Source organism: Strongylocentrotus purpuratus, unplaced genomic scaffold, assembly GCF_000002235.5.
Source record: "Strongylocentrotus purpuratus isolate Spur 01 unplaced genomic scaffold, Spur_5.0 spur5_scaffold_16, whole genome shotgun sequence".
Classification (NCBI taxonomy): Eukaryota; Metazoa; Echinodermata; class Echinoidea; order Camarodonta; family Strongylocentrotidae; genus Strongylocentrotus; species Strongylocentrotus purpuratus.
The window spans coordinates 5,447,664-5,459,191 of record NW_022145601.1 but is presented as its reverse complement, the minus strand read 5'-3'; the positions used below and the strand labels follow the sequence as shown (position 1 = coordinate 5,459,191).

Below are 11,528 nucleotides of genomic sequence, written 5' to 3'. Positions count from 1 at the left end.
CCACTCATAAATTGTCACAAAGTTCAAAATCACTTGAGTACTTACAGACCTTCCAGACGTACATATCTAAACTTTACTTTGTTTAAAATTGATTTCTTGAAGTCGATTTCCGTGAATGTGTTTATGACAAGGTAATATGTTTCTTCTGACTTGTCTCATAACTTACTGGTCTAAGATTATGAAAGGCCATGTACTATCCAAGACAGTAAAGCGTTTTTAAGTTTTCAGATGTTAATTCATGGATTCGTGAGCCAGGGAAATTGTCAAGATTTAAAGCCCCTCTGCATTAGTTTGGTCAGGAGGGATTAGACCTCCCTGCAAGGTCACTGGCAGGTGGTTATCTCATCAAATCAACTCTCAATCAACATGAGAAAAAGGGCATCAACGGGTACAGCTTAGGCATTGTTGGCTGTATAGAGGGCGCAAGTAGCTATAAGTAGTGCAGTGGGGCTTAAGAAGAGAGAAAAACATGGAGAGGGAGAGGAGAGATTTAGGAATGGCGTGTGTAAGCTTTATTGTTGAATCATATTGTTATGTTACCAATAGTCACCTGTATATATGTTTAATTGCCACTCTTAATAAGTGTGAATTGCATGGTCGTGCCTGCCTTATAGAAAGGTTCGATTGTGCCATCTTTTGTGACTTCAGTTAGTGTTGAACCTCTTTAAGATATTTGTGTAGCAATGTAATAGTTTCTCTTTAAAGAGAAGGTTGAGTTCTGGGAAGATGTACGAAATAATTTGTGAGCGTTATCATTGTTATTATGCAAGTGTGGAAGAACATCAGATGAAAAATGTTCCTGAATAGCATGGCTCTTCAAATGCCTTAATATTCTAAATATGGCATGTAATAGCATAACAATCGGAACAGATTTTTTTTTTTGCCACATGTTGGTATACCGGTAGTCCAATATACGAATTTCTGTGTACAGTGCTTGTAACTTTACCAAGACTGGGCCAAATTTCTTATCATTTTGATGATTCTAGAACCTTGCAGTACACACCAATACTTATATGCTAGATGTCTAGATGATCAACCTTTTCGGATTAATTCCACTTCGTTTCTTTCACAATGCAATCGCATAACCAGAACCCCACTTTTTCTTTAATGACCATTACAAAGAGATTCCATGGTGTATACTTTTTGTTATCTGTTAACATTTCTGACCTCAATAAGTGTTTAATCTTTCAAAACGAACACCTTGCAATAATGGTATTTTTACAGCTCCCCTGTGCTGTGTTGCCCTTAATAGACAGGATCGGCTTTCATATTTACATCTGTTTCTGCCTATATTTTTTGCCTTGACAAGTACATAAACCTGCCAAGAAACAAAGGCAAATGTGTGTGTGTGTCTTCAAAGTGACAAGACAATGTTTAACTATGTACTGTAACTAAATCAAAGCTTATTTATTATGTTTTTTTTTCAAAATCAATCATTGTGAGTGTACCATGTCAGTGTATATTATTTGTTTGTAATTTGCAAGATCCTAACTTGAATGGTACGGATATGATTGGATATGATATGATGAAAACAAGATGTTTCAGAAGTGCCTTGCCCTTGTTCCGTAAGGCTTTTTTCATTGTTTTACAGAGAAGTTTCATTAAAACTTTTATATTCAAAGTTAAAAGACAATTGAATGTGGAATCTGTAGAGTTACATTACATTTTATTTTAGTAATTGAGAGAATAGTGAAGTGTACGAGTGTTAGGCATACGTCAGGGAGTGAAGAGAATTTAAAAGTGGGAGGATAAATATAAAATCTTGGGGGTGGGAGGGAGGGGGATCCAGTTTTACCTCCGAGGGCGAGGTGCATGGAGGTAAATAATCACAACACAATTCTTTTTCCCTGACACACGCCCCTGCCTCGTAATGCATCATTTGAAAAGGAACAGTAAGCATCAACATTTTTTAAATGGAGGCTGGGCAGATTGAGCAGACTTATTATCGGTAGCTTAAAGAAGATTGTTAAGGGTTCTGTTTGTTACCCACATACTTTGTTTTTTTTAATTCAAGTCGTTGCTAAGATTATTTTTAAGATATGAATGTGTTAGCAAAGGAAACAACACTAAGCTGGAAGAATTGTTGAATATACTTAAATTTTTAGCCTATGTTATGTTTCACTCATTCATTGAGTTATTAATGACGGGTCAACAACAGCAAAAAAGTTTCTTTTTTTTTATTCTCACGAAGAAGGCCAAAAAACGAAAAAGTGGTCTTACCCACCCCCCCCCCCCCCTGCTTATTTACCGGCTGGCTGAGTCGAAGTAAAATATTTCCTGAAAAATTGGACAAAAAAAGTGCCTCCTACCCCCCCCCCCCCCCCCCGCTTATTCACCGGTGGTTGCGTCGCAACTAATATTTTCTCACGGATTGGCCCCCCCCCCCCCCCCTCTTCCCGCCGGCTGGATCCGCCACTGAAGCTAAATACATACATTAGGGGGTTCCTGGTGATGCGAAAGTACAAAAAAGAGAAGAGAAGAATGATAGGTGATTTGGAGAGAGAGAGAGAGAGATAGAGGGGGGGGGGGGTTGAAGTGAGCAGGAGTTGCAGATAATTGCACTACCGCATTCAACAAAATATTGTTTAATAACAATCATATCAGCTTACAAGTGATTAAAAGAATGAGTGAGTGTTGTATAAATTGTCATTCAATGATTGAATGAATTAGTATTGTCGACTTGGTTTAACAAATTTAAAAGTTAACACTTGTAGAGTAGGTGAAAGATGATATGTATCTTAATTTGACCCCCCCCCCCCAAAAAAAAAGATAGGAAATTAAACTAACAAACTGTTTTCTCTCTTTTTTAAAAAATCTGTGTTTTTATTGGTAAATCAAGAGAAATCACAATATTTACAGATAATCTACATAATTAGAAACATATAATAACAATAAAATATATTTAAGGGTACAAAATAACATTTAAAAAAGGCAGAAAATTGAAAACGTTACAAAATAAATATTGTTCAAGAACAAAGCCCCCAAAACAAAACAGGCGAAATAGCGGACCCTTCGACCCCAACCCTATCCATACAGACGAGCGAACAAACAAACTTAATTATATACTATGTATTCAAGAAAAGCAAACGGATTTTTGTTTATCAATGCAGCTCATAGCACGTGGAGGGGAGCAGGGCGAGTCAGAATAAAAATTGAAAAGGGAGGTTACGCAATACTACGTCCGCTCTCCTGTCAGGTGACCTGTCATGTGATCTAGTCTGCATGCACAGGTTCTTTCAAAATACGTTAAATGACAGATCGAATCTAGAGTGACCAAGAATCATGAATCAGTAAGTAATTCTGACAGAACTAATTGTTTAAGCTAGGTGAGTGGACTTTTATTTATCTTTGGTATAATTAGGTCTACCAAATCTTCTGAATTCAGTCGCGACCTGCATGCTGCACCTGTAATACAGTTACTGCATAGTGTTAAGTTGGTTGCCGGTTGTGGCGAATGGAGCACTAACTTGAGCTGAGCGCTGCGGCTCCACCACCGGCATGTCTGTGCTCGTCTCTGGGTCCCTGACGACTGGGTTTCTGCCCGATGGGATGGCGATGCTGAAAACTAGGCTTGCTGGGCCGGGGACTGAAGAAGAAGAAGAAGAAGAAGAAGAAGAAGAACTTGCACCATGTAAAGAGCATTGCACCATGCACCTTGCTCTCGTAAGAGCACACAAACTCATCAGTCTGCAAGAATCTTCAACTGTGAAGGAGGTAGACTTAACCCAAAGAAGAAGAAGAAGAAGAAGAAGAAGAAGAAGAAGAAGAAGAAGAAGAAGAAGAAGAAGAAGAAGAAGAAGAAGAAGAAGAAGAAGAAGAAGAAGAAGAAGAAGAAGAAGAAGAAGAAGAAGAAGAAGAAGAAGAAGAAGAAGAAGAAGAAGAAGAAGAAGAAGAAGAAGAAGAAGAAGAAGAAGAAGAAGAAGAAGAAGAAGAAGAAGAAGAAGAAGAAGAAGAAGAAGAAATGATAATAAAACGAAGGAGGAGGAGAAGAGGACGACGAAGAAGAATGATGATATAAAGTCTTAAAGAAGGAGGAGAAGAAGAGGATGATCAGATGATTAAGAATTTAAAGAAGAAGTAGATGATTAAAGTATGATAATAAAAAGAAGGAGAAGGAGAAGATGATGAAGAATGAGGAAAAGAAGAAGAAGAATTTGAATTAGGGGGTGAATAGGCTTAAGTTTATCACTTGTGATATAATTTTGATAAACCTTAAAATATTAGAGTCTTTGTAAAATGTGAAGAACATATTTGTGCCTTGGTAGTTTTTAATTACATACTTTTCTTTATAGGAAAATGGTCCTTTGCAGGGCTCTCGTCTATTTGTTACTGCTTGCCAGTGGTTGGTTGGGAATTAATGGAGAGTTAACCTTTGGCCTCAATGGGCAGTGGAAGGTAACCAATGCAAATGGCAGTAAGTACCTGTACATTGATAATTTGGAATAGTACAAGATTTATGATATAGTCTAGGGCCTGCAGTGAAGCAAACAAAATATAAGAGACGCTTAATGTTTAAATAGATATCGCCTGTATTTTCTGATTAAAATAGATTGATACTTGTTCCTCGATAGAATTAATATAACTTTTATAAATATGATAATGTGTTCAGATTTATTTACAAATATCAAAAGCTTATGATCATAAAATATGATGTTTTTTCAGTGGAACCATGTCGCATTAAAGCACACTTTTTTTTTACAAAGTTTCATTTTATCAAGGTGATTTTGCCAGTCCCATTTTTCTGTAATGTTAGTTCTTTGTGTTCTCTTCACTTTGAAGTTTGAACCCTTATATAAAATGTTTTCAATAACGATGTGAATAATTTGCCCCGTAATTTCCTTGATCACAATAAGTTTGTAATAACGTGGTTCCACTTTACTATTTATTGTGACTGTGACAGGTGAAGGAGCAGCTCTAGATTAAAGTCAAAACTCTGTTTGACTACTTTTCCACATTTTGTGGTTTAGCTCAAAAAACTTATAATTCAGAGCCCTAGAAATATACCATATATATGCATGATAAAATGGGCAAATATCTCTGCATACATTGGGGTCCATTTTTCTATGGCTGTATTGCAGTTGACTCCAGAAAATTAAAAAAATAATAAAATAAGCCTATTGAAGGGTTCAATTTAAAAAAAAAAAAATTTCAACAAAGTCTCTACCCATGTACTCTTTTTTTGAACATTTTGGGGGAATTACAGTATGTATCAGTAAAGAAAAATCTTATCGTTTCCAATTCGAAGCACAAAATGTGATCTATTTAGCCCTTGGAAAATTCATATTTTGAAAGGGATGTTCATTTTATAACCATCCACCTGTTCTGTAGGTATTTCCATTCCTGGGCAGGTTCCAGGGAGTGTTCACACGGCCCTCATTGCAGCAGGTATCCTGTCTGATCCTTACTACCGATTCAATGACGATCTCTATAAATGGGTGGCCAGGGATAACTGGACCTACACTTTCAACTTCGCTGGTAAGATTTAAATGTAGATGTAAAGATCTCCATAATTTGAGGACCCGGTTAAGTGCTTCTTGCATATAGCTTGTACCTTCCAAAGATAAATTGAACCTTAAAATTATAAGGGGAAAAATAATGCTATAATTAAAGAATATATAGATTTCTATGATTTTTTTGTTCGTCCATACCTGACAACTTACTTGATCTCCTTGATCTAATTTTCTATGAAATATTCTTGATCTTGTGCCCAAAGAAATGTGTAGAACTGTTTAACAAAGATTGTTTGTTGTTGTGGAAATAAATGGACCCTTTTAATGGTAGCTTAGTAGCTTTATCTCTCTCTCTCATTCTCTCTTTTACTCACTTAGCGTAAAGTTTTTTGTTTCTGATATAATTCAGAGTGAAATTATTCTTCCTCCGCAATATTTCTTTTCATTCCAGTTACAAGTGACTTCACTAATAAACACAACGTGAAGCTTGTGAGTAAAGGCCTTGATACAATCGCAGATGTCACTTTGAATGGCATTCTGATCGGTTCATCAACAAACATGTTTGTACACCATGTGTGGGACGTAAAACATGCCATAAAGGTTTGTTATTTCTTTTGAAGCAGTATATATAGTTTACAATTGAATATATAGCTTTATATATTGCAGTTGGAATAATCCCATAAGTTAGAGGAGCAAACACTTGAGTCATGGTAATGATGGAAAATTAAATCCCACATAGTAAATTGATCGAAAGAACAACGATCACATGAAGTCAATAGAATGATCATCAGTTTCTAGGATAAAAAATTAATGTTCATTTTCAAATGAATGAAGACTTCCAATCATACCAATGTCCAAATCCACCTAGAACTGTAGATGTCATTCATAACTCAAAATTCAAGATTTATTCATTTCTTTCCACTTGTATAAAAAAAAAATACATTCATGAACAGCAACAACAAGTTCATCATCAACAAGAATAAATTCATTAACAATAACAAGAAAGTTATAAGACATTAAAAATGTGGAAAAGAGGTGGTCTACAGCTAAAGGTGTGATTTCAATGAAATGTCATGCATTTTCCATTGACATCATTAAAGAGAAGGCAGTTTAGCTGTCGGTAGAGCATCTTCCAGTTGAACCAAAGGTCGTTGTTCGAATCCAACACATGCAGATAATTGATGTGTCTCATGCTCCTCCCCTGCTTTATAGACACAGGCTTTATAGTTACAGCTGGAAACACTCTGCCTATCTGAATGCTAAATTAAACCCCTGTGTGGAGGAGAGTCGATAGCTTTGCGACGTACCCTTTGGCTCTGCAATCTTCACAGAAAAGCTAGGGGAAACCCAGGTGTAGCAGTTCACCTGTACATCCCAATCAGGTTTAATGAGGGAAGAAACCTGAAGAAAGGTCACACGATTCTATTCACTTTCCCCGACCAGAAGAAGGTGAAGAATATACTCTGAATGATCCTGCTCACCTTTACCTTTTCATCCATATTTCATTTGTTAACAGGTTGGAGAGAATGTCATCCAAGTGGCCTTTCTGTCACCCATCACCTACTCTGCTACCAGGTCTAGGGAGTATCCCTATGATGTACCCCCCGACTGCCCCCCTCCCGTCCAGCATGGGTTCTGTCATCCAAACTTCATCAGAAAAGAGCAGTGCTCCTTCTCCTGGGATTGGGGGCCCGGCTTCGCCCCTATCGGGATCTGGTAGGAGGATGTTCAATAATGATAATTTTTATTTCTACCAGTAGAGAATTAAATTGGTTGCCACTTGTTGAAAATATCTGCTCATAGTGTTCTAACTTGTATCAAAAGATACATGAGTCAAATGCTTTTGGATCAGTTTTGTTCAAACTTGTGGAATATGTTCTTACATATAGGTATGTTGAAGTTCTGACCATGTTTCTGATTAATTTTAGTGTCAATATATGATTGTTAGCCTGGGAGCTCCCCTACAGCAGTCTCACTTAGATTGACACGAATCTGTTGCCTCATAACACTGGGCCATTGCACAATGGAATATCTTTTGGACACGTCTAATCTAGTTAGTGACCGGCCATTCTGACAACCACTTTTTTTATTTTTTTATCGAAATCAGTATTTTGTTGCAGTATTTTTTTATCCCATTGATTTTTCCAAGAGCTCTCTTTCAAGATTTAGAAAGTGTTTTTTGAAATTCATCGTTCACTGACCTTGAGGAAAATTGCAAAATAACAATTTCAGCACGACCCCTGATAATTGATTCTACATCGTGTTGAATGATTAACATTCTCAAAATTAGTCTCTTCTTTTATTTTTTTGTTTGATATAGGAAAGATGTCTATTTGGAAGCTTTTGATGATCCTATTCTCAGAGATGTGGTCGCCATTCCTTATGAAGGTACAGATATATCTGTTGTAATATACCATTTGATATGATAAAGTGTCTGGTTTTCCCAATGAAGTTATTGCAAATGACAATGTCAATAAATTATAGTCTTTGTTTTGATTTTCACTTTATCTTGATAGATCACAAATTAACACAGTATTTTTTGTCACTCACTTTCACTTTACAAAGTACCCTTTTGTGCATTCCAACAAAACAAAGTATCATATTCAAAAATGCAAATGATATTTATGAATGGTTTAAGCACTCGACTTGAAATGCAGAGGTCATAGGTTCGATCCTGACACTTTACTAATGTCCTTTGGTAAGGCATTAATCTACATTTGCCACTCCATATCCAGGAGAGAAATGAGGACCTAGTAGAATGATGAGAGCCTTTGAGTTGGTAATTGCCATAATGCCCTCACGGTGACCATATGGTGGGAATACTCCCCAGGCAGTAGAAATGGTGCACATTGTGCATGAATGAATCCAGTCAGAGGGGTAATAGAATCTGTAAAGCATTTAGAGATGTCATTTTGCATTAAGGGCTGTATAAATCCAGGTGATTATAAGTAAATCATCCTGTACAAATGTAATTCTGCTGGTCATAACTCTTTATATCCTACTGGTTTTTTTTGTGTCTTTAATTTTCTAACCCAATATATTTTATAAACCCCAATTCAACAATATCTGATAAAACAAGATACTGTTCTTCCCATGGTTTTCATTATAATCTAGACCAGTTTGTGTGTGTATTTGGGTTTTTACAGACGTGTATCAATCATGCTTATTTACGTCTGTGGACGTGACCCAGATTCGAACCTGCGTCCTTTGCTGAATAAAATTTTCACTGTACTTTTTTATCCTCTTTCAAGTTGGCACTCCGATTCCGTCCTGGTGGATGAATGTTACCATGAACTTTGACCTTGGGAACTTGTCCTCCAATGAGAGCGTGGATGCAACCATCATTATATGGTTTCCTACCTTGCATTACCAGTTCACCTTTGCCATCACGCTTGATATTGATCATGAACAGATCAGCAAGCAAGTGTCTGTGCCACAGGTGAGTTTGGCTTGTTTATATATACCCAGCCAATCGCAAAACAAATTATAATAATTTACATTTCTTCTTGATAGAAATATTCTATGAAACCTATGCCCTAGTTAGGTAATATCTGTCACAGGTGAGTTTGGCTTGTTTATACCCAGCCAATCGCAAACCAAATGATAATTTACATTTCTTCTTGAAAGAAAATATTCTATGAAACATGTGCCCTAGTTATGTAATGTCTGTAACAGCTGAGTTAGGCTTGTTTATCCCAACGGTAAAAACAATAATATTTCATTGTTGTTGAAGAAAAATGTTCTATAAGCCCGTCTGTTCTAGATTGGTCAGGAGGGATTAGACCTCCCTGCAAGGTCATCAACAGGTGGTTATCTCATCAAATCAGCTCTCAATTAACATAAGAAAAAGGGGATCATGGGGGATCAATGGTCACTGATTAGGCATTGTTTGATATATAGAGGGCACACGTAGCTATAAGTAGTGCAGTGGGCTTTAAAATTTGCGGCAAAATGAGATGTTCACTTTCTTCTTTTAGGCGCAAACATGGTTTCCCCATGGATATGGCCCTCAGCCCCTCTACTCCCTCAATGTCACCTTGAAGATACCGTCGGGTGAGACGAGCTGGAGGTCGATGAAGGTCGGATTCAGAAAGGTGGAGCTTGTGCAGGAAAAGATTGCTAATAGTACAGGTACATGCAGTCAAGATAGGACATTCCCTCCTGGGGGTGTTTCACAAAGATCCTAAGTTGAACTTATCTCTAGGTTGGACTTAACAATTATGGGAAGCCGTAAGCACCTATGACAATATTTTGTAAAAGTAATAATGTTGATCCAAATCATTCACATAGCTCTCCATAACTTTTAAGTCCGACTTAAGAGTTAAGTTTGACATAGGATCTTGTGAAACACCCCCCTGGATTATTAGAAACGAAGTATGTATGATAAGATAGTTGCATAAAGTGCAAGTATCTTTATAGAAGTATGAAAGGGTGTCCAAAGTTTGCCCACATTTCAACTGTATACCGTAAATCTCTGTGTGTAAGGCGCATCTGTGTATAAGGTGCACCCCTTTTTTTGAGATTTAAAAAAAAAAAAAAAAAAAAAAAAAAATTCCTTTTGGGTTTGCATTTTTGCCGACACCAACTGAATCGTCTCTTATTTCATATTTCAGCGTGCGGTCCCGTTCGGAAACTTAAGCCATGATGCAGGGAATTGGGAAGGACTTTTTATTTATTACGACTTTACAGTCAAAAAGTCAAAGTAAAAAAGAATAGTAACAATGTTGTTTTTAAAACTAAAGATGACAGAAAAATTGTCCTCCGGAGTCCAAACCGAAAATTAGACAGGCTAGTTTCGAGTGGTGATTCAATATCCCCCGTGTGAGTGAGCTGCATGATACAGGTGAGTGAGCTGGAGACACGGGAGAGCTTCGACCGGCAAAGTGTTTTGTGAAGGGGCATAATTTATCGAGACTGAAAAAAAAAAAAAACTCTCTTCCCTTCAAATTAGAAACGTAGTTTAACTTCAAATAGTAGATCCTATTCTTTATTTGCATTATGTAATTCATGTTGAGACACAAAGATTTTCGGAAACCATTAAAAGTAGCATTTTGAGAACTCAAAATATCCTGTACCTGTGTATTAGGCGCACCCCCGACATTTGATTTTTCCCGATGGAAAAAAAGTGCGCCTTATACACGCAGATTTACGATATACAATTTCAAATGTGTATTTGATCTGTGATTTCTCATATTCTACACAAACATATTTATAGGAGTATTTGATTCAGATTAATTGGAATTTATATCCATAATTTAGATCAATTACTACTGAAAAAACGGCACAGACTACAAATGGGTGTTACTGAAGTGTTTATCGTTGAAAGAATTCAACAATTTATTGTCAAAAGATTCTGTGATCTCAAAATTTGATGCAAGTACCCATTTCAAACCGAGGGACATTCTCAAGAAAATATCATAGTCAGGTGATTATCGTGAAAAGGCACCCATACAAATATATTGAAATATGGCCCCCCTTTACAGATTGTAATTAATAATTGAGAGGGGAAAAAAAGGAAAGAATGAGGGAGGAGCAACTTAAGAAGATGATTGGATCCCTTTGTTCCTCTCCACTCTTCCACCCTCTCCCTCTCATAAGTGGCATCGTGAATTCACATTTCATCTACGGTATCTACACTGGTGCCCCCATCAATGGCTCTTACTAAGCCACTGTTACACACACGTACCATCCAAACTAGATTCAGTCTTTAACCATTTCTTGTTTCTTAATCCTACCCCAGGTTTATCCTTCTACTTCAAGATCAACACCATTCCAATGTTCATCAAGGGATCAAACTGGATACCAGCCGATGCCTTCCAGGAGCGCATCACCCCCGGCAACCTGTCCCGCCTCCTCCAGTCAGCCGTTGATGCTAACATACACACCCTCCGAGTGTGGGGAGGGGGCGTCTACGAGCAAGATGAATTTTACGAGCTCTGTGACGAGCTTGGTATTATGGTGTGGCAGGATTTTATGTTTGCCTGCGCTATGTATCCGGTAGATGAACCCTTCCTTTCATCCGTCACAGAGGAAGTCCATTATCAAGTAAGATTTGTGAATCTTTCTATTCAATAAGGA

The 11,528-nt window shown here is 37.2% G+C and overlaps 1 protein-coding gene across 2 annotated transcripts in view; it reads left to right on the top strand.

Moving 5' to 3' along the window:
• The first annotated feature begins 2,993 nt into the window (after window positions 1–2,993).
• The window catches only part of LOC593854 (beta-mannosidase), a 36,947-nt gene continuing 28,412 nt past the window's right edge, over window positions 2,994–11,528 (top strand). Inside the window, exons 1-9 of one of the 2 annotated variants that reach the window (XM_030986599.1) lie at window positions 2,994–3,326; window positions 4,293–4,414; window positions 5,329–5,475; window positions 5,902–6,050; window positions 6,967–7,166; window positions 7,771–7,838; window positions 8,702–8,889; window positions 9,428–9,581; window positions 11,191–11,495. In XM_030986599.1, the coding sequence (XP_030842459.1) occupies window positions 4,297–4,414; window positions 5,329–5,475; window positions 5,902–6,050; window positions 6,967–7,166; window positions 7,771–7,838; window positions 8,702–8,889; window positions 9,428–9,581; window positions 11,191–11,495 (1,329 nt within the window). In that variant the 5' untranslated portion in view covers window positions 2,994–3,326; window positions 4,293–4,296. The remainder of the gene's footprint in view (window positions 3,327–4,292; window positions 4,415–5,328; window positions 5,476–5,901; window positions 6,051–6,966; window positions 7,167–7,770; window positions 7,839–8,701; window positions 8,890–9,427; window positions 9,582–11,190; window positions 11,496–11,528) is intronic. The other variant, XM_030986598.1, reaches the window with a different exon arrangement.